The sequence below is a fragment of the Marmota marmota genome, unplaced genomic scaffold (genome assembly GCF_001458135.2).
Source record: "Marmota marmota marmota unplaced genomic scaffold, marMar, whole genome shotgun sequence".
Taxonomy (NCBI): domain Eukaryota; kingdom Metazoa; phylum Chordata; class Mammalia; order Rodentia; family Sciuridae; genus Marmota; species Marmota marmota.
This window is the reverse complement of record NW_025999869.1, coordinates 20,703,232-20,726,662: the sequence shown is the minus strand read 5'-3', so window position 1 is coordinate 20,726,662 and position 23,431 is coordinate 20,703,232. Positions and strand designations below refer to the sequence as shown.

The following is a 23,431-nucleotide window of genomic DNA, read 5'->3' as shown; positions in this document are numbered from 1 at the left end:
CAATATATATATATATATATATATATATATATATATATATATATATATGCATATATATAATTTTAATTTGATTACAAGCATAAAGAAGCCACAAGAAAGTATTTGACTTTAAAAAGTATGTCTCTCTTGGACTATAAAATAGGGATAGTTTGTATCTTACTGAGATCAAGTTAGTACAGAGGAAAATGTCCACATAAGCATTAGATGTAGGGACAGGAAAGAGACAGTGAAGTGTGGAAGGGTGCTTCAAAGTGTGTCCACCAAGCCCAGATGACCTAATGTGTTAATTTAAAGTGAAGCTCCTTGTCAGACCTCCTAAAGCAGATTTTCCCATGGGTAAAGTGTGCATATTGGGACCCGTAGTAAGTTTTTGAGCTGATTCTTAGAAACACTAAGACATGAGAAAAAAAAAAAGTCTAGAGGAAAGAATAATGCAAGATAAGCTAAAGGAAATGACGTATAGTTGTGTTTTGGGGGCATATTTTTTAACTTCTTATTTTCCATCTGAACTCATCCTATTTTCCTCTATGCTCCCTTCCAATTCTGACGTTCTCAAATTGTTAAGTTTGTCTCTGAACTTTGAGGCAGTGAAAATGAAGCAATGCTGCCCTGACCAGTTATCCTGGCTACTCACCCTGAGCCCCATCAGGTAGTAGAGGACACTGATGAGCGTCATGGGGAGGACATAGAAGAGGAAGGAGGTGACCTGGATGATGAAATTGTAGATCCACATGGGCTTGATGACTGTACAGGTGGCAGAGCCAGGAACCGAGGTCCCATTGGGGAAATAGTGGAGCTTGATGCCATGGATGCTGGTGTTGGGCAGAGAGAAGATGAGGGAGAAACCCCAGACGATGCCCAGGATCCTGAGGGCCCTCCGGCGGGTGCTCTCCAGTTTAGCACGGAAGGGGTGGAGGATGGCCACATAGCGCTCCACGCTGACCGTAGTCACGCTGAGGATGGAGGCGAAACACACGGTCTCAAAGAGGGCAGTCTTAAAGTAGCAGCCCACAGGCCCGAATAGGAAGGGGTAGTTGCGCCACATCTCGTAGACTTCCAGGGGCATTCCCAGGAGCAGGACCAGGAGATCAGACACAGCCAAGCTGAACAGGTAGTAATTGGTGGGTGTCTTCATTGTCTGGTGCCGGAGAATCACCAAGCACACCAGAAGATTGCCCACCACCCCCACCACAAAAATCAGAGCATACACCACAGACACCGGGAGGAAGAGGTGGCTGCGGGGAGGCCCGCACAGGTAGGCCAGGTAGTCCTCGGTGCTGTTCAAGTACTTCTTGAGTGGATCTTCCAATTCCTGCTGGTGGATCCAGGAAGCATTTTTAAGTTTTTCCATCACTGACATTAAATCCCAGACCCCAGAGTCCCCTGGTATGTGGCTCAATCCCCAGCTGAGCCAGACAGGAAAGAGGAAGCAGTTCAGAGGCACAGGCTCAGTGAAGAAGGCTGGGAGGGAGTGAGTGCTTCAGCCTCCAGTTTGGGCTGCTCTCACTGTGAGCCTTTTTGAAGAGCCCCTGAGACAGAAGCCCCGCCCCTCCCCAGGCTGTGGGCCAATGAGCGTGTGTCAGACTGCACTGCTTTGAGAGGACAGCTGGCTTTGTGTGCAGGGAGCAGGGGGGAGGAGGAGACCTTTCTGAGAATTGGAAGAAGCTGGGAAAATAGCTTACACAGACTGAGACACTGGAACAAGAATAAAGAGTGGGCGGGCAGTCCCAGCAGAGCAGGTTGCAAGACTGTGGGAAATACAAATGCAAGTTCCCCAGTCCCGGGGAACAGAATACGGATCTCCAGTGATCCTTGTCATTTGTACAACAAGACAAAAATGGGAGATCGATAGATTTCTCAAGTTACCTTGTTGCATTGGACAGTCCTGGCTCTCTGGGGAAAGCATGATCAATGTGGCATTGGTTTTGATTACATGCACAATAGAATCCCAAGCCTATAAAGACATTGACCCGTCCTCTAGCCCTGCATGCTACCTGACATTTCTATCACTTTTGCCTGCTCAAAAAAGCAACTGGGTTTCAGAATCAGACACAATCATTGAGATTTAGGATGGCTGGGAGATCTACACTCCCAGTGCTCACTTCTTTGTCTGCATCATTAATTTTATTTTGTTTAACAAATATTCCCAGAGAATTCATTTTGTGCCAGGCACCGTTCTAGACTTTGGGGAAATATTAGTAAACAAGAAATGCAGGTCTCTGCCTTCATGAGACTTTTTTTTTTTTTGAGTTGGGAATTCTGAAAGTATACTAGTGAACTAATAAATTAATAATATGATTTGAGATTTAAAAAAATCCATAGTTTTCAAGGATGGCCAAAGAAGGCTTATTTCAGGATATGTCATTTGGGCTGAACTCTGAATCATAATGTCAGCCATAAAACAGCTAAGGAAGTGTATTCCCAGTCAAACCAACAGCAAGTGCAAAGATCGTGATGCAGAAAGAAGCCATGTTTCAGGAACTTCACGAGTGGTCAGGAGAGTATGATCAGACTGACATGACTGGCAGGTACCAGCTTGTGTAAACTCTTATAGAGTATCATAAAAAGTTTGAATCTATTCAAACTGAAGTTTCTTTGAATCTAAATCAAGCTACAGGGAGAATTCTTTGGAGGAGTTTGAATAGGAGAATTAAATAAGGAGAGGCTGGTGAGAGATAGTGGATTAGATTACTATGAAAGCAGCGAAGCTGAGAGATGTCTTCCGATTTAGACTATTTGTTTTTTTTAAACAAGGGACAGTACATTGTCTGTTTTTTTTTTAATTGCATATGTCAAAGCCCCTTGAACTTAGGAGATACTCGCTAAATGTTATTTCTCCTTTCCTTTTATTTGCTAAATTGGATAATGAAACTTAAAGATGACTTGTTCAAGAATAATAGGTCAAGATGGGATGGTTTACTTACTGTAATAAATTATCACCCTATCTCAGTGGTTTAAAACAAGACTTATTTTTTTACTTACACTACAAATCAATCAAGTGTCAGCTGGAACACATTTTGATATTTACCTGAGCTCTTGGTTACATGCCCTCAGAATCCTGGCTATTGCAGTGGTCATTATCTGGAATTTTGCTGGTCCTTGTGCAGAGGGTAAGGCAGATTTAGAAGCCCTACCTAGGTAATTGCATGCCTAAGGCCAAAGGATAGAAACATATGTTGCTTTTGCTCACAGTCTATGAACCAGGGTTGGTCATATGTAGTGACTAAACCACAACAGGGGCAGGAGGTGCTGTCTTATCACATGCACAGAAATCAGAGACAGGAAAATTTGTTGAATAGCACTAAGTGACCACAGATATAGAAAAGCCAGTATAGAATCAGAACTAGAGCCCTTATATTAATGATATGTTTGATGTTAAAGCCACTATTTACAACTTTGAATGTATATTTAAAAAAATATTTATTTTTTAGTTATAGGTGTACACAATATCTTTATTTTTATGTGGTGCTGAGGATTGAACCCAGTACCTCACGCATGGTAGGCGAGTGATCTGCCTCTGGGCCACAACCCCAGCTCTTGAATGTATATTTCTGATGAAACAGAAAAAAGTTTAAATCTGAGATGAAGAATTCCAATTAAGACATAAGGAATTAAAATAAAAAATAATTATGAGGGTAGATAACAGCAGATTTCAAACATGGGATTGTGGAAGGGACTTCATAATACATAGAGCCACAGATTAAAGATTGAAAGACATCTTCACATGATGATGTGGAGGAGCTAATAAGTAGAAGGATGTTTAATAAGGGATAAAGTAATAGTTTCAGTGCCTGGAGATGATGTGGGAAGAGACTAAGACATGGACTCTTGGGTAGCCTTGGGCTTTGAATCCTGGCTCTGCCTCCTCCTAGGTGTGTGACTATAAGAATCATATTTCATATCTGCGAGTCTCAGTTACTCCATCAACTAAATGAGTAAAATAAGTTTTGTTTTATAGGCTTGCTAGAAGAGGTTATACATTCAATATAAGTAATGTGTAATGGTATATTATGTTAAATCAGTAACGTGATATTAATGATGATAAATGAATATGAGAATGTTTTTATTGAGGTAAAAACAATTATTACATGATTTAAAAATTGGGAGTGTGCTTGGAATGGTTAAGGACCTCCCAGTTTTGATTAACATTTGAACAAGAATGCCAGTCAGAGAAGCTGCTAAGGAAGTCCGTGGAACTCCACCCCCAGATCCCCAGAGGCTGGACCTGCAACCCCTATGTGCAGCTGGTGAGGACAAGGTGGTCAACACCCTGTAGGGAATGTGGGGTGCAGGTGGTGGTGTTTTCCCTGAAGAATTCTTAGGGGGAGAGGAGTATGAGGTCACTTCCAACCCTTGACAGTAGATTTGAATTAACACTGAGGCTGCAGGGGGACTCGTGTGTGACAAGTCTCAGGGAGCAGCAACAGGGAGTCAGTGCTACTGGGATTTCCTGATAATATAGCAGAGAACCTCTCGGAATTGTTCATCTTGACCCGAAGCTGGAGTATTCACCTATTGACTTCTGTCCCCTGTTGATTGAAGGTTGTTCCTGGGGGCAGTAACTCTGCTAAGTTCCTGAACTGTTTTTGATCATCTAGAGAAAGTTATGGGTAGAAAAATAGAAATGCAGCATGAAGTGATGTGCACGCTTATCAGTACTAGTGAGTCTGAGCTTGCACAGGACTGCCCTTTGTAACTATGGCTGAGATAGGGGACGAGAGGATATGATATGAGAATTTCAGTAGCATCTACTACATCTATCAAATAAAGGAATATATTAGTTATGGTGGGTGAGTGCTTGTTTGCTCAGGTACCACTGTAAGATTCTCATATGTATTAGTACATGTGATCTTTACAGTATCACCCATGAGGTAGGCTCTTTTTTATTCCTGCCATTACAAGTAAGGAGTTTGATGCACACAAAGCTATGGGGCTTGCTGATGCTCAGATGATGTGTCAGTTATTTTCTTCAGGTTAGGTCTCACAAAAAAAATGCACAAGTTACAGTGGGTTAACATAAGCAGAGTGGTGGTTCCTTGCTCATTTTACATGTTCAACAAGGATTGCCTGGTAGCTTCTATTCTCTATTGCTCACACATTGGAACGTAGGTGCCAACATATATTTTTATAAATCCTAAGACAGGATTCCTATAGGGATTCTGACTCCTAAATTTTCTGCATGGAGATGACTTACTTTTATTTTGTTCACATTTCATGGGCTAAATCAATTTATATAGCCATTCCTGATCCTATACAGTGTTGTTTGAAGAGCCATCTTATTACCTGCTTGACAGGAGAAAACCAAAACACCTTGCTAAATGGAATTCATGATTACACCTTCTACTCCTCTGGATGCAACATTCATAAGCAAAATTTAGCTTAAATTTTTTCTTTCAGGCCAAATAACTTTCTCCCTGATGCACTGGAGACACTGTAACATTCTACCTAGTTACTTCTGTGATTTAAAACTCCAGGATCTCTGGGTGGCACAAGCTTTTCTCTACGACAGAAAAGAGAGCAGTATTTTCTCCACCAGTTCCGCATGTGGGTCCTCTTGTTGCAGAGACCTATAAATTCAAAGGACAAGTTATCAGCTTCCCAGGTGGACACTTCCGGCCTTTAATAACAGTTCTCTGGTTGCTCAACATCTGGCCTCTAGACTAACGCCATGTATTTTTAGAACCTTTTTTTATGGCAATCCTCTATTTCCATTTCATTTTGACTCAGTAAATTGGAATAGATTTTCCTGAAGCAACAGACAACTACCAACCTGCAGAACAGTAATAACACTGCTGGGAGACTGTGAAAGTGTTGGTTCCTCACTCCCATCTTTCTGAGGAATTCCTCTCCATACCATTCTATTCAATGAGCAATTACTCAATAAATGGATCATAAATGGAGAGGTGTAATAGCAATTAGCTTGGCTATAAAGCAACCACATTTGTGGGAGGCATGATAAGAAAAGTCATTACCACATACAAGAAAGTGTTTATTTTATAGATTGTGAACATATTTTTCAGAGAACTCTGGAAATAGAACCTTAGTTCAAAGGCATAGTGTTCCCAGTTCTCAACTCTGGAGGGTGGGAAATGCTCAGGTAACCTTGGTAACATCAATGAGAGTAGTGTATCCAGAATAACAAGGGCTTTCTTCAGTTCTGTCATGCACAAGTTAGGCCAGACCAAGGGTAGTAGCTCCGTTTTTGAGTTCTGCACTTAGAGAAGGTTGTGGTAAAGGTGGCATAATCCAGTGAAGATTCCTGGGATGGTAGATGGAGTTGGAGTCATTTATCCTAATACAGAGAAAACTTGGGTTAGACATATTTTTAACTGCTTTCAAGTAGGTAAAAATAGATACTTTTCACTGATTCAAGGGTTTAAAAATATACATTTCTTTTTCATAATTGAATTTTTTTTTTGGTTGTGTTTAGGATCAGTACAAAGACATTTCAGTTTGTACATAATTCTTAACATGTATACCAAGTCTCCTAAAAAATCATGTACTGTGAATCTTTTTTTTTCTTTTTCTTTTGCACTGGGGATCAAATCCAGGGTCTCACACATAGTAGGCAAGCACTCGACAGAGCCACATCTACAGCCCCACGTTTGATTCTTTTCAAAACAGTTATTTCAGTGATTTTCCCGCTTCAAATTCGAAGGCAAATTTTTCTGAAGAGATAACCAAGGGCCAATATTTTCAAATACTGATATGCTGTCCCAACAATTCATAATTGCATGCCATATATATCACAAACTCAAAGTTTTAATCGTTCACAGCACATTAAGAAAACTATGCTACCACGACCAAAGATGTCACAGAGTATACCCAGTTCTGACAGGGCAATGATCAGGGAAATTTTTTTTTTTTTGGAAATAGTTCTAAAGACAACATGTGAATAGAAGTAATTTAAAATGTTCAAGTCATACTAAGTTCATAATAGTGACTTTAAATTGACGATTAGTATGCTCTGTTTTTTTTTCTTTTTTTTTTTTTTAGTAGCTCTGGAAACATTTTAACAAGCAGAACATTTCATCTCATCCTATTTTTTTAACTGTAATTTTTTTCTTAACATGTAAAATTATTTGCTGGTTATTATTATTTTTTTCTTAGTACAAGTAGTAAAGAATTGAATATTGAATTATAGGAAGTTTTGACTTTCTTGGATATGAGTCAATAGTCCATAGGCATATGGAGGGTAGTTGCTATATACTTCAGTAAGAAGTCTACTAGAAGTATTCATTTTTAATTAAAGAAAAAAACTTTATTTATCCTAATTAATTTCCTAGAACAGAACCAAGAACAACAGGTGGCAGGTCTCAGGATGAAAACTAAGCATTTGGAGCACACGAAATAGAAATGGGTCTCATGTTGCTGGAGTCACTCAACTAAGGCTGAGTGGCCACCTATTTGTGGCTTCAGGTTATGGTGACTTAGGTTGGCTGGCATTTACAGATCCTGCTGGCAATCCTATTCTTGTTGCTTATATCCTACTGATTACTCAGTGTCTTCTCATGGTGTTCCATAGGTATCTCAAATTCGGCATGTCTGAGATGGAGTCTGTTACAGCTGACCTCCTGTGTTCCCTGTTCAGTGAGTAGCATTACTGTGTGCTAGTTGTCCCAGCTAGAAACCTGTGTCTTTTTATGACTTTGCTTTCTCCTTTATCCCACATCAAGTGAATCCTATGAATCTGAATATTTTGTCTTCTCAAAATTCATATGTTGAAATCTTCACCCCCAATGTGATATGGTATCATGAGGAGGGTCTGCAGGGAGTGACTGGCTCATGGGAGCAAATCTCTCATGTGTCGGAGTCCAGCTCCAACAGGGGGGTCTCAGGAGACATGGTGAGGAGTCGGCGAAAGGGGATGGAGAAACAACACAGACACCAAAGTGAAGGTGCTGAATCCCAATCTTTACTTGTGACGTTAATCATATATACTTTTCATTTTGGCAGGCTCACAGTACTTTGTGGTTACAAAACAGGAATCATTATTCAAAGAAATAGAATATTACGTAGCTACAATTAGATAAGAAGAATGTATCTTGGCTTATGCATAAGAAAGCATTTTTACTTTCAGTTCATGTTTTGCTTTGAGCTGTTTCTGCTTAATTAGCTTTTAATAATTGTTAGAAATGTCCCAGACTATTGGCCTATACCTTGACTATTCTTTCTTGACTTACTGACTAGAATCGGTGCCACGGTTATGGCAAGTGGTTAACTTGAAAAGAGAGGCTACTAATTTTAATCAAACAACAGTAAGGGCACAAACCATTGTGCACAGGAACAAGAACAAGTTGACCAGTACTAAGCGCTAATCTGTCTTCTTAACATTAATTCTTCTTTTCTAGTTTTTAATTTAATTTCTCAAAAACTTCCTTGACTGTTTTTCCTACAGGGGGGTGTTCATTAAACAATAACAATTTACATTCCACAGCTGAATCATTGCATTTAGAGCAAACAGATTTATTCTTTAGAAGTAGTTGCATTAATTGGGAAAGTCATGTTTTTTTCCTTCATACTTAATGGTCATATGAGAAGTCGCAACTATACTTATTAAAGGAATACAAAAACAAATCAGCCCATTCCCAGAAACATACTGCGCTCCTCCAGAGGATGGACGCCTTGCGCCATCCACCTCAGTAGGGCCTTGCCATTGCCTGAGTCAGGGGAGGGGCGCAGCACTCATGGATCAAATTAGTGTGTCTATGAAAGAGGCCTGGAACAGACCCTTGCCCTTGGTGACACAGCAGAACAATGTCACCTACCTCTGCACCAGCAAGTGAGCCCTCACCATACATTAGATCTGCCCCACCTTGGTCTTGGTCTTCCCAGCCTCCAAATCTATGAGAAATAAACTATTGTTGCTATTATAATTCACCCAGAATATTAAATGTTAAAGTAGCCCAAATGGACTGACATTGATCAATATTCAAATCTGTACATTATATCTCAAAAATATATCTATATTTAAAACCACTTACAATTTTCTATCCCTCTCTTTCTATGCCTGGCTTATTTAACTTAGCACAATCCTTTCCAGGTTCATCTGTTTTTGTTTTTGTTTTGGTAAACCAGGATTTTTTAAGACTGAATAATATCTTGTTGTAAGAATATGCCACAATTTTGTTACTCAGTCATCTGTGCATAGACATTTGGCTGATTTTATCATTTGGCTATGATGAATGGTTCTGCAATGAATATGGGAATGCAGATGACTCTTTGAGATCCTGATTTCAATTCTTTTGGATATGTATTCAAATGGAATTGCATGATCATAGTTCTGTTTTTTGAGGAATCTCCATGCTGTTTTTCATAAAATTATATGATTCACTTTTCCACCACAGTTATACACAGTTTCCCTTATAACCACATCTTCAAAAACCCTCATTGTCTCTTGCCTTTTTGACAATAGTATCCTAACAGATGTGAGGTAATATCTCTTTGTGGTTTTGATTTGCATTTCCCTGATGAATAGTGACACTGAGCACCTTTCATGTACCTATTGCTCATTTGAATCTCTTCTTTGGAAACAAAACAAAACAAAACAAAAAAAATCTGTTCAATTTTGGCCAGTTTGTTAAATGAGTTTCTTTATCATTAAATTGACAGAACTGTTGATGATGGCTAAGTTCCCTTATTATATTCCATAATGTCCATGACATTTGGTTAATTATGGTAATTCTTCCATCTTTGATGGCTGATCCTGTCCTCCTCTGTTTATGAACTCTGGTGAGTATGCATTCCAGAAGATTTATAGGAAAGAAAGGAGAAGGGTCCTTGATTTAGATCAATTTTCACAGACACATCTCTAGATTCACAAAAGCCAGGGAAAATTTAGGTGGCAAGAAATGTTGCACGTCCAGGATTAGAGTTGGGGGTGGCCATTGGTTTCTTTATGAATTCTCTGAAGGAAAAAACATCAGTGTGATAGTCAGCTTTTCAACACTGTGACCGAAATACCTGAAGAGGACAACACAGAGGAGGAGGAGTTCATTCTCATTCATGGCTTCAGAAGTTCAGTCCAGGATTGACTGACTCCATTGCTCTGAGCCCAAGTTGAGGCAGAACATCATGGTGGAAGGGCATGGTAGAAGAGCGCTGCTCAGCTCATGGCTTCCAGGAAGCCGAAGAGAATGGTGTTAGGGGAAGGGGCTGCAGGGCTTATGAACCTTTCCCAGGGAATGCTCCCAGTGACCCACTTCTTTCATCCACGCCCCATCAGCCCACAGTTACCACCCAGCCAGTCCATTTGGACTAGGATTAGGTTACAGCTCTCAAATCAAATTGTTTCACCTCTGAATATTCCTGCATGAATAGGAGCTTTAGGGAGACTCCTTGAATCCAAAGCATCACACTGCATCTCAGCTCCAGTCTGAATGACTTGGATTGATTAGAAACAGAATGACGAAGGGTGTTTAAACTCCAGCAGATGGAGACTTTAGTAATTGTGTCTTAATAAGAGTGTATACCTGAGCTGCATCCACAATGTGCAGTGTTCCCTGCAGATCAGAATATGACTCAGTGAAGCCCTCACCCGGGTTTGTGGTATGATTTCAAAGGACATAAAAGCCCCTACTTGTCCAAATTTTCTGACCCAGTAGTGTTTAAAATCTTTCTATTCATTTAAGCATCTCATCTCTCTGAGGGAATTATCTTTCTTCCTCCTCCTCCTCTTCTTTCTCTTCCTCCTCCTCCTCCTCCTCTTCTTGTTCTTCCTCCCCTCCTCCTCCCCCTCCTCCCATTCTTCTAATTCTTTCCCTCCTCCTCCTTTTCTCTTCCTCCTCCTCCTCCTCTCCCTCCTCCTCCTCCATCTTAATCACCAGCAACTGCACCAGCAGCTCCTCCTTCCCTAAGGGAATGTTCCCTGTGCATGGCACTGAGCTAATTATCTGTTTAAATCCTTGAAACAACCTCAGGTGGAAACCTTTTCATTACTCTTGTTTTACAGAAAGAAAAGGTAAGATTTAGAAAGATGAAATGCTTCATGAGCTCACGTAGATAACTGTCGTCAGTGCCAGGACCTGCACAAGACCTGCCCCTCTGATGTCTGAGGACAAGGCTTTGCACCCAGTTACAACTCAGTTTCCATGGAACAGAGTTATTTTATTTTCATATAAATGGCTGAGCCATGAATTTCAGGGATACCTACATTAGATAGACACATCTCACTCACCTGAGCCAGTCCGTAGCTGACTTCTTTATTTAAATTAAAAAGTAAAATGTTATGCCCCCAAGTTAATAGGACTTGTTAAAATACTTTTATATGAAAGCATTCTTAGATGATTCTGTTATAAATTGAGTCATTGTATAAAGGAAGGGGCCATTAGCTATGTTAGCATTATTTACATATTAACTTTGCCTATAAATAGCACTCAGTATGCCTGGCACTATGGAAGATATTTTGAATAAAAATAGAGGAATTTTGCAGCCCAGTGAGAGAGATGGAGTAGTCAGCTAATCACATAGTAATGTAAAAGTATAACAGGGTCACAACAGAGAGGTACTTTATTATAGTTTGAACTTTTAGTCCATTTGTTGTTCCTATAATAAAATACCATAGACTGGATAATTTATAGAGTAAAGGTTCATTTGGCTGACAGTTCTGGAGATCTAAGACTGACAGGCTGCATCTGGTGAGGTTGTTCTGGCTGGTGGAGACTCTGCAGAGTCCTGAAGTGATGTCACATATTACATGGTAAGACAAAGTGTTCTAGCTCAGGTCTCCTGTCCTTATTAAGTCACAGTCTCATTAGATGAGTGCCACCCCTTTATGGCCTCAGTTAACCTTAATGATATTCCAAAGGTCCCACCTCTAAATATTATAGTCAGGTTAAGTGTCTGCACTCTGAATATCCCACAATGGGCTTTAAATTTCAGCATGGGTTTTGGTGAGTACATTAAGACCATAACATAGTGCTCTAAGATAGACTCTGAAGCTGAGATCTCAGAGTTTAGCTAAAACTAAAAGTATTAAGTATTGGGATGCAGGTTGGAAGAATAACCTTCCAGGCAAAGTAAAGAGCATGTGCAAATGTCCTGGGTGTCTATGAGATGAAGGCCACACAGGAACATGTAGGTCATGCCAAGGACTTTGGTTTTGCTTTGGTTGTTATTACAGAAGCCAATGAGCAATATCTTAACCAGGAAAATCATGATCTTCAAAGAGATCTCTTTGGATACAGTAAGGAAATAGGTAAAGTTAGGCAGATAAGAGCACTTAATATCATCCCACTTGTTAAAATGAAGGAGGACAGTCACTAGGATGTAGATGGTGGCAGTCTAGAAGAAGAAGTACAAATACCTACAGAACTGCTTCGTGTCTCTAAGCCCTACTTCCTGGTTGTGTGACCTTGAGAATGTACTTAACCTCTCTCTGAGCCACTGTTCTGCTCTGTAAAAATTGTAACATTAATACTTTCTCCATCAAGGTCATTATAAATAAACATAACTACCTGACACAAAGAAAGTGCTCAATAAGAGTTAATGATCTTGGTCTTAATAGAAGCCATCATAATAGTAATAGTTGTGTTGTCAAGTTAAAAGAGAAAATTGGGAAGAAAATATTTCTGATAACTAGATTCATGTAAATTCCTGGGTCAGAAAGTTAGGACTGAAAAGTTAAATTCAATCTATTGTTTTGTAATATATTTTATTAGATGTTTTAAAAGTTCAATCAATCTTCATAAGAGGATGTTCAAAATTTCAGTTCCACAAAAGTGATTGGCACACATGCCCCTGAAATATTGCTAACATTGGGTACCTCTAATGTTTCTTTGGGGGGATATAATATTGTTATTTATTTAAAATTTAATGGTCATTTTCCAGTTTTTTTTGAAGTGGTTTTTATGTAATTTTTTTACAATAAGTAGAAAACCAGGCTTTTGAAAACAGCATAGAAACAGATTAAAATTTCAGTAAGAAAACTTTTCAGTAAGTACTTGGAAATTTGAAACAAGCCAGGTATTGACTACCAAGATGATAAGGAGATAAAAAATTATAAAAGGGAGAATTAAAAACCCTGGGAGATTTAACAGGGAGGAGAGAGTGTTTGGGTTGGGTGTAATTTGGGGAATGGTTTGCTCATTTCTAAAAGACTGTCATCTGGAAGATAAATCAAAGGTTTTCTCTGACCCTTCTTGGCCCAAATAAAAACACGAGAAAAAGGTGAATATTGAATGGAAATAAGAAAGAGGTTTCTAATGACATTCTGAGTTCTCTGAATACAAATAAAAGCTGTTCTGTGAGAGGCAGGGACTTCCCTTGCAGGGAGATATTTAAGGGAGATGGGAGATTGATCAGAATCAGGGCAGCTGGACAAGGTTCCAACTCCAGTAAGGGCCAATGGCATCTCCATCCTGAGTCCTCTGCAGACCTGTGCAGGGTATCATGTGGGAGCCTATTAGAAAAGCATAACATGTGCCCAGTCGAGCCTCCTGAATCATAGTGTGTATTTCTACACAGCTCTCAGAAGATCCGTTTGCTCATGAATGTGTGGAGCACTGGACTATGTGACTTCTGTAGTTCTTTCTGAATTCCTGTGATCCCGGGACCTAGGCGTGATCTCTGATGGAGGCGACATGGGGCTTGATTTGAAGAGGGGCAGGAGATCCTATTAGCTGTGGAGGCTTTCAGTGTTATTCAAACTCCTCTATCCATTGCCTCATTAGGTTCTCATTAGCACCTGGAAGGATACAAAAGAAGCTAGTATTGTTTCCTACAGAATCAATCTTCAACTGTTGACTTTCCATTCTGGAAGAAATTCAGGGACTATCTGAATAAAAGCTGTTGATCAGCTTTTATTTCATACCGTAGGAATTAATTGAAGAGCCAGGGATAGTGACTTATCCCAGGTTAAAGTAAAAAATAGATAATTTCTTTATGCTTCCAGCTCTAGCCATGTTTTCCCTTTTTCTAGCTTATTCTATGTTAGAATTTCTGTTTTCCTCTCCCTCTCACACATGCCCTTCCCCTGCTCCTCAGTTTAAATGATCTTTTTCAATTGATCTGGTGGCTGTCCTCAGAGAGATAGCAAAAGGGAGGCGAGAGCAGGTGTAAGGCTGCAGTGGGAGTCTTTCCAGGCTTAGCAAAGCAGGCTGAGAGCAGTGTGACAGGAGTTGAAGTCAAAGAAATTCAACAATTTCCAGAGTGGTGTGTGGTCCTCATTAGTTTCAGGTTCTTTAGTTGATGCTTTCATTGATGGCTGCAGGAAAGAATCTAGGATCATGATTGAGGCTGGAGAAGAAAATAGGGAATAGCATTGGACAACCTATATAGAAATTGCAGTTGCTCCATTGAAGGGGGCTGTTTGGCTTGATAGGTGCATGGCCAAGTTATGTGTGTGTGTCCTTCTTTATCCTCATGAATAAAAAGAATGTTTATTCTTATATATTCACTTTTTTTTTCAGTGCTGAGAATTGAACCCAGGACCTCACACATGTGAGGCAAGTGCTCTACCACTGAGCTACAACTCCCACCCAGGATGGATTATTCTTCAGACTGCCATTCATGAGGTTGTTGTGAGTTCCATTGATAGTTTGGGAAAATGCCTTGTGGCTCCCAGGAGTGTGTTGCAGTCTCTTGTTTAAATCATCAGTCTTCCTAGTACAGACAGGATTAGATTTATAAAGGCAGAGCCTGTCAGATGTGCTCTGTGCTCTGCCACCCAGTTCTACTGCATGAAGAACATAAAGAGGACTCAATCAAGTTTGGATGAGTGGATGGATATATACATGGAGGACAGGAGGACAGGAGGGCTGAAGGAGGGGAGGAGAAGGAAGAAAGACAGGCTTGCTGCCAATGTGACATTTGAATCTTACTCCTGATAATCAGATTTCCCACCATCTATTTCTGGGGCTGATCTGATGTTTCCTTTGTAGCTTTTGCTTCTTAGAGATGACATTAAACTAGTTAACAGTATAGTGAGAACAACTTGGACTATGCTGTCAAGCAAATCTGGGTTTCAGTTTTCTTCTTGAACCTCTGTGACCTTGGTCAATTTACCTACTCTGAGTATCAGTTTTATTATCCATAAAATGAAATTAACAATTCCTATCTCATTGAGATTATTGTGAGGATTAAATGGTAAAATGAATACAAGTTTAGCACATGTTTGGTGTACAGTAAGCATTCAATAAGTGCTATTTCCCTATGCTGACCGTTCAAGGACGTCAATCTACTCATGAAGTGGTTTGATCAGTGGCTAGTACAGTGCTACATCGTTGGCATCCAACAAATCTTTTGAAGTGATAGGAAGGCATACATGCAGTATTGGCTTTGGTCTTCAATCACATTTTAGTTAAAGGCAAAAGTCTGTCATTTTTTATTGGCATGATTAAATTTTAGGAATTTTTATTTATTTGAAAATGTTAATTCTTACTTTTTAAAGTTATTGAAAATTTCCTTTTATTCTAATCTGTGATCCATTTTTTTGTTAAGTGTTGTATAAATATGTGGAAGGAATGTGATATATTTTTGTGTGAAATAAAATCTGAGCTCTCCTCAGGTAATTTCATTTTCCAGATTGCATCAGTTAATTTTCTATGGGGCAAAGAACTAATACTGCCAAAGAAGCAAGTATATAAATAAACACCAAAAATTTATATAGTCATAGCATACTGAGTGAGTTTCAGATTTAAAGGATGACATAAAGAAAGAGCCAGGTTTTAGGTGGGAAATGATTCCAGAGAGCTCTACTGGCCAAAGGGCAGCATCTTTGAGATGGAATTCTGACTGTATTCTCTCCCTTTGGATTTCTTCATAACAGTTCAATTCTCCAAAGAAAGAAGAATATTATCTTAGTGTAATTCTGTGATTGGCAAAAGAGAAACTGTTCCCCACTAGTAGAAGAGAGGAAGTGACCGGACAGGCAAAAATGGCAGAGATTCTCTTGTCTTTCTTGTGAAGTTCACATTGCTATATCCCCATCTCCATGTTTCTCTCTGATCTGTCAAACTAAGCCCTGAGGGTAATTAGGATGAAGACAAATGGGAACATGGTCAACTGCATAAGATGCCTGGGTTTAAGTTCAAATTACATTCTCTCCCTGGGTTTGCTAGTCTGCAACATGTTGGCATATTACTATTACAGGTTGGTGAAGACCACCTTCTGTCTAGTCTTTTAATGACATTAGAGATATTTTTCAGAAACTATGCTTAGTACATTAGTTCCCTGATAAGGTTAGAATATGGTGGAAACATTTGTATAATCGCATTTAGGTACTAAATTGATATGTGATCACAATTGTAGTAACTGTGATAGAAGAGAGATGCAGAAAGTCTTAGAGAACCTGTACAAGAAGACATTGCCTAGTCTGACAGGCAGAGAAGACATCCCTAGGAAGGAGTGAAGGAGTTGTATTAGTGATCATGTGGGAGCTCATTATAAGAAGAGAGTCTGGGAAGAACATTATAGGACAAGAAATGAGTTTAAAGAGGTTCATGTCTAGCAGATGCAACATTCATTTTAGAGACCAAATGGAAGGCCCAGTGGAATGAGTTGGGTATGAAATGGGTCTAGAGAGTGGAGTTCAACTATGTAGGACCTTGTCAATCTTCATATTCAGGTGTTTAACCTAAGAGCATTGTGCAGCTATAAGCATGTGAGTGAAATAGCCAGATTGACATCCAGAAGCAATACATGAAATATGGACACATCTGAGAGGCTAGGAGTAGTGGGGGGGGGGTGCGTTAGAAGACAATTTTATGATCTATGAGCCAATGATGGGGCCTTGCAATAGGACAGCAGAATAGGTGAAAAGCAGTGGACAGATTGGGGAATATTTAAGGAAAGATAACAGATAAAGGTAGTGGTGGTTCAGATATAGAGAGCATGGGAAAGCAGAGTGATGGCCATGATCTCGGGATTTGGGCTGGTGCAAGAATGTTTGGTGAGTCCTCACACAGATGAAGAATACCAGAAGTAGCCGAGCCCGTGGGAGAGTTGTGAGTTTAATTCTGGAGGTTCTGGCTTGGATATAATTTTTAATATAATTTTGTGATAGCCGCTTGTGGTGTGGATGCCTGGCTTCTAAGCACTTCATATATAATTCTTCAAGATACTTCCATTACTGCCATCCTGCCTTTCAGGGAGTGAAAGTGATGCTCACAGACTTTGTCACCCGAGGCTACAGAGCCGGCAGAACTGGGACAGGAACACAGGCCTGCTTTCTAGGAATTTTTGAAAATCAGCTTATAGTTTTTATGTTTTTTAAGTTAGCAAGTAGTCATTTTTTAACTCTCTCCGACAGCCCTGAATCTTCAGGGTGGGGATCTCCACAGTTAACGTTTTAAGCCAGTTTGTATAGAATATACCCTGCATAGAGATGATCTGGGGAAATGGAAGCTCTTTGCTCCTACCAGAAGCTCCTAAATAGCAGTTTTAGGTGTGCAGCTTTGGAGGAGACTGGATAGCACTCTGCTTACTGGAGAGAAACAGGCTCTGGAAGTGCTCTGGAAAATTCAAGTGCAGCAGGTAGAACAGGCTGCTGGAAGAGGGTGGTGGCAGGGTGAGGTGCCATCGAGCAGTGGTGTTAGTGTTCTGGAAGAAGCAAGTTGTGCTCAGCCAGGGAAATCCTGGAGCAGTGGTTCTTGTGGTTCAGGCAGAGAGGCAGCAATAAAGCAGCCAATCAGCTGAGAGTAGCACTGGCAATACTCGCTGCCATGTTAGCCTCGCTACCATGCTGCATCCCACTCCCAGGGGTCCTGCAGCACCAGGCAATTTACCTAGACACAGGAGCCAGCCACAGAGTAACCTGATACCATGGACTTACTGGAACTGGGGCTTAAAGGCACAATAAGAGTGGCAGTCGGAAGAACTTCATCGTTACTGTCTACCAATATGCATGTCTGCCCTTTTGTCTTTCTGTCTGTTCTTCAGTCTATTTGATGAACGTTGACCAGTGCTTGCCAGGTGCAAGACCGTGTGCAGCATCCTGGGAATAAGAAGATGAAGTAAGACCACTGGGTCTCCCCACCACTACAATCTCTCCACTCTCAGAGTATGTTCAGCTTTCTCAATCCTTTCCATTTGTTTTCTTCAAGTGGAGAAAGGATAATCTTGTACCCCAGAGAGAAATAAAGCTTCATAGTTGGAGATCCACAACCACCAAATGAGTATCCAAATATTGGCATATTTTAATATGGATGGCAAATGCATACAGATGATCAAGATGCCATCATGTGTAAACCACAGGGTCCAAACCTGACGAGAATGTCATCAATCAGTAGTAAGCACATCTTTCACATTTGTCTTGAAGTTTTGACATGAGAACATATGCTAATGTGTTGATCTTGTGTTGATAAACATGTTTATCTCCTCTTGGGAAACACTTCTGCTCAGGCCAGGGTATAAGCACTTACTCTTTTCCCTTTACCCGTGGAGCTCCCAAGGGCTTCACTCTATGGATATGAAGTCACCGGGACTCATTGTAAATAGCACTCGAGCTCTAGAAGGGAAAGAGAGACACGTCCCATGGTGCCTCATGCTCATGGGCCTTGGGGGCTGAGGGCTCCCAGCTTGCTTGCTCAGAGGCTCTTATTCCCAGGATGCTGCACACGGTCTTGCACCTGGCAAGCACAGCTCATTACACAGTAGCTACCTTCATCACCATCTCATTCTTCACTGATGGGAACATGTAGCCACAGTGAAGCTGGGATACAGACCTCAAGATGGAGCAGCATGAGCTTGTCCTGTGTTCAGGGCAGTGGAGGAGAAAGGAGACAGTGACAGGAGTCAGGGACCCTTCCCTATTTTCTTCATACTTAGGCTCTTCAATGACGTGGTTCTGGGTTTAATGGGGATGAGCCCTTAGCAGAAACTGGTATGGATGCAAGTCCCCACATGGCCATTTCAGTTCATTGGAAGTGGCCTTTGTGTGTGTGTGTGTGATCATATTCATGAAGGTCCCAGGTTAACAAATCCGTGGCCCACTTCCTTGAAGAGCTGACAGTCTTATTGGCTGTCTTCTGTTGCCCTCCTAGGCTGCCCTCTGAGCATCACACATGTGCACCCTGGGTCACAGAACTGAGAGGGCCACCCATGGCTTCCGGTAGTCCTCTTATCCACCTAGAAAGGCTCATGACATCTGAAAGTGGAGTATATACAGAATCATAAGCTGCCAGAGCAGAAGAACCCTTAGGAGATACTGACTTCTTCCCTGAGAGATGAGAAAACAAAGCCTAAAGATGGGAGGAGCTCACCAAGAAGCAGGTTAGGTGAGCTGGAACGAGAAGCTGTTCTTCCTTCTATCTTTTTGTTTAACAAGGTCTTCCAAACTTCTGCTTTTAACCAAAGACTTACAGAGATCCAGATTTATCTTCTTCGATAAGAAAGCAATTGATGGAAATGTAGATGAGTCTGGGGACCTCTTTCATTGAAAACATTAACTTGTTTCAGTCATTTGAAGTCACTGACCCTAGCTTCCAAATGAAGTCTCAGTCTGGTGGAAGGTGCTACTTACTGATGGACCTGAAGCCCCCAGGAGGTGGGCAGCGTCAGTACTGGGGGTTGGCTCCTCAGCAGGACCTGTTCCTTTCCTTCTACTTCATGTCTCCCAAACCCACTGGCACAAGGCACCCTTTAATATATTTCTCTCCTTTCCTTCTAGAGCTCAAGTGTTGTTTACAATGAGTCTTGGTGACTTTACATCCATACGATGACATCGGAATGTTATTGTGACATTGCACTAGTTATAATTAAATGGAGCAACAGTGAATCCGGGAAGAACTGTATATTTGTTTTGTTGGTAGAGATGAATATACACCTCCTTCAGCCTCTGATACTCTTTCCCCTGGATCCCTTCAAAACTGCTTACTTTCCCTATTTCAAAACTGTCTACTTTCTCTACCCCTGTCATAAGCGGAAGATCCTAAAGTCTTCTTGTGTGAAAAGACATTAAAATTATAATTGAGATTTGAAGTGCACCAAGAGTACATAAATGAATATGGAGACGGGTGTGGTGACACATTCGTATAATCCCAGGAGTTCAGGAGACTGAGGCAAGAGGATTGCAAGTTCAAAGTCAGCATTAGCAATATAGCAAGGCCCTGTAGAGTTTAGTGAGACCCTATCTGAAACAAACAAACAAACAAACAAACAATAAATAGATCAATTAATTCTAAAAAGGGCTGGGGATGTGGCTCAGTGGTTGAACATCCCTGGGTTCCACCCCTGGTCCAAAAAAAAAAAAAGTATACAGACTCCCTGTTGACAGAGAAGTTCTTTTAACCTCTCTCAGTCTGTTTTATGGTATTCACGACTAGTTTGGAATTGCACATCTTTTGAGGATTATTAAATGGAAGGCAAGGGATAATGCTAGAGAACTGGGTAAGGAGCTTCACCTTTTCCAGTCTTTACTGAGTACCTTATGTGTGTGGGGATAACTAAGAAAGATATAGGGTGCTTCCTCCTTACTCTTGGGTGCAATTGAGCTCTGATTGCTTCTTCAAAGGGATTTTTGTATTTTCCAATTCACTTGACATCCCCAAGGAGAATGACAGGTGAACATGGAAGAGAAAACTGATTTGTTCAGGACCATCATGCCCAGAATTGGGATGTTAGAGGTTTAGTCTTGCTGGGTTTCCATGTATCCCCATTTGATCCTGGAAAAGTAATCTTCAAAAGATGCAAAAAGAATCATGTTATTCCCCAATTTAATATCCTTCATGTGTGTCTTTTTGCTGGTAGAATAAGTTCCAATATCTTCAACATGTCTGCAAGGTCCCACACCATTTGGCCCTGGCCCATATCACCTACTCATTCTCCTCCTTTCTCCCTTCCACCGGATGCATTTCTGCAGCATAGCACTTCCTTCAGTGCCTCTACCCTGCCTTCTTTTGCTGCCTCCGAGTCTTTGAATATACAGCCTCTGATGCTCTGTCCCCTGGGTCCCTTCAAAACTGCCTACTTTCCCTATTTCAGTTCTCTGCTCAAATGTCTCTTGTTCAGAGACTTTGCCTGACACCTCCCCTAAAGCAGGTGGGCTATAGCATCATCTGTCCAGCTTTGGTGTTTTGCTTTCACAGCTGTCTGAATTTGCACTTTTGAATGAATGTTTTCTTTTATTGTATTTGGTTGATTTATCTTATTTGGTCTGTCTACGCTTTTGAAATTTACGAAAGTAGGGGCTGTATCTATTTTATTTATGACTATCCCTCCAGCATCCAATTACAATGACTGGCACCTGGTAAGCACGTAACATTTGCTAATACAACAAATGACTGAATGGAGAAGTTATTCTATTTTCAAGTCTTAGTTCATCTTAGATGAAAATATGCTATGACACTATCTACCCTGCTCCTTCTCTGAACCTCCAAGTAGGAGGAGACGTGATTCTACCCTTCTGTGGATGTCATTTCCCAGTGCTCTTCTTTCTCTCTCTCTCTTTTTTTTCACATTTTCCTCTGTCTGCCTGAGTTAAAGTCCAATCTGGCATGAAGCACTTACTAAACTTAAAGTTGTAGTGATGGGAACAATAAATTGGAAGGAAAAGACTTGAGTATTAGACGTAGATATATGTTTGCAGTTCATAGTGTGATCTAGGAAAAGTTAGATGCCTAGAAGATCTGTTTCTTCTATTTTTATAATAGAATATTGCCCAACTTGAGTTGTTTGTTTACCTTCTATCCATTAATATAGACAGCCTCATAAGACTTCTATTTTTGAAATAGCAATGACCATCTAGATTCATGTTTGGGTATATTCACTAAAAATAGGAATCTGATGAATTAGTTTATGTTGCAGAACTTATATAATCTCAGAGGAAAAGCCAAGCTTCCAAATGCCCTGTCACTGAGCAAATATTCTGTGTCCTTGCTGTGTGCCTGGTGCTTTCTAGAGTGGCCTGGGAGCCATGAAAAACAGAAGGGAACAGAATTATATCCTCCTGTGGCTCTCTATCTGCTTGTTTTTGTTGGGTCTGCCAGGATTTTCCCAGCACGGCTTCTGCAAATTTCTCATTTCACCCCGGATTACACACAACTCCACCCTGGCAGAAAAGTCTGCATGTACAGCCAGATTTGTAGAGTGCAGTGTTTGATAGGCACAGCTTTCTCATCATCCATTACCTTGTACCCAAAGACAGAACAGCGGGTGAATGGGCATGCAGTTCAAAGATGACACTGTGGAATCTGGAGTCTGGATTTGAATCTGATGTGACCTGGGATAATACTTGACCATTCTGAGTTCCTTTATCTAGGATAGAAGCTTTATAATAAAAAAAAATCCAAGTTACTGATGGACTTAAATGAAATAATCACTTAAAATATTTAGCACTTCCCTAGCCCATGGTCATCATTCAATAAGCATTGTTTTTTGTTTGTGTTTCTTCTATAACTTGAACAAAATGTAAATTCTGACCTAGAATGAGAGATTCTGGTTTGTATTAGTTCTATTCAATATGTTGATCTTCCGTGTCATTATTTGAAAAGTTGACATTTGGACTCGGTTCTTTAAAATGAATACATTAGAATATATTTGGCATTATAAGAGGATAAACTGTAGGCATCCTAGTTTTTTCTAAGTGGTCTAAAATCTCTTGGTCGTAGCATATTATGTAAAAGTAGCTAGGGCTTTCTCAGTATTATCACAGAATTCAGAAAATGAGTGTGCGGCAGCATTCTGACGTAGGAACGTCTCCTGGGCGTCTCCAGGGGTCCCCTCTCCTGGGATGACTCTTGAGCATCCTAGCTTTTTCTCTGGTGGTCTTGGATATCCTCCCTCTGCTTATCAGAATTACTGAATTATATGCCTTATGTCTATCTACTAAATGCAAGCTCATGTTTCCCCTAAAATAAATTTTATGCTCTGAGAAGCAGGCAAGAGGCATATTTCACCCACTCTCTGTGAGAGTGTCATGCTGTCTAGTGCCCTGATATGCTGACATACTGGCAGCTGCTATGATCTCTCTCAGTTGGCAGATCAGAGAATCATGATGCCTCTTTCATATCAGTGAGGTGGCTAGTTATTTAATCTTTACACACTTGTGCTTCTGGCTTCAGCCACTGACTAATAATCCATTTCATTCTCTAGGAGCCTAGAGTTTCTTGTAGGCTCTATAGTAAATGATCTCAGATTCCCAACTGTGACCCCCTCATTTTGTGGATGAAGAAATAGAGATCCTGAGAGATTGTATGACTCAGTGGACACCCTTTCAGCTAAAACATGACAAGCTTTCTGGAATAATAGGTGAACTATGATTACATGATCCACTCCTTGGAGTCTCACTGTTTTTATTGTTTGCTTTTGTTGTTTTTAATAAGAGAATTGCATTAAATTTGCATTTCTGTAGTATAGGGGGTATACTAAATTGGTAGTTACTAATACTTTATTCAGGTTAGTTGACAATCAGTTGTTAGTGAGGGCAGAACAAGAGGAAGAAAAATGCCCTGGGCAGAGGGTCCAGAAAGGATATGAGGAAGTGGAGTGCACAGAT

The 23,431-nt window shown here is 40.5% G+C and overlaps 1 protein-coding gene across 1 annotated transcript in view; it reads right to left on the bottom strand.

Annotated features, from left to right (window-relative positions):
- The window catches only part of Nmur2 (neuromedin U receptor 2), a 13,984-nt gene extending 12,577 nt beyond the window's left edge, over positions 1-1,407 (bottom strand). The window contains exon 1 of the mRNA XM_015492577.2: positions 635-1,407. Within this exon, the coding sequence (XP_015348063.1) occupies positions 635-1,360 (726 nt within the window). The 5' untranslated portion in view covers positions 1,361-1,407. The remainder of the gene's footprint in view (positions 1-634) is intronic.
- Between the last annotated feature and the right edge of the window lie 22,024 nt (positions 1,408-23,431).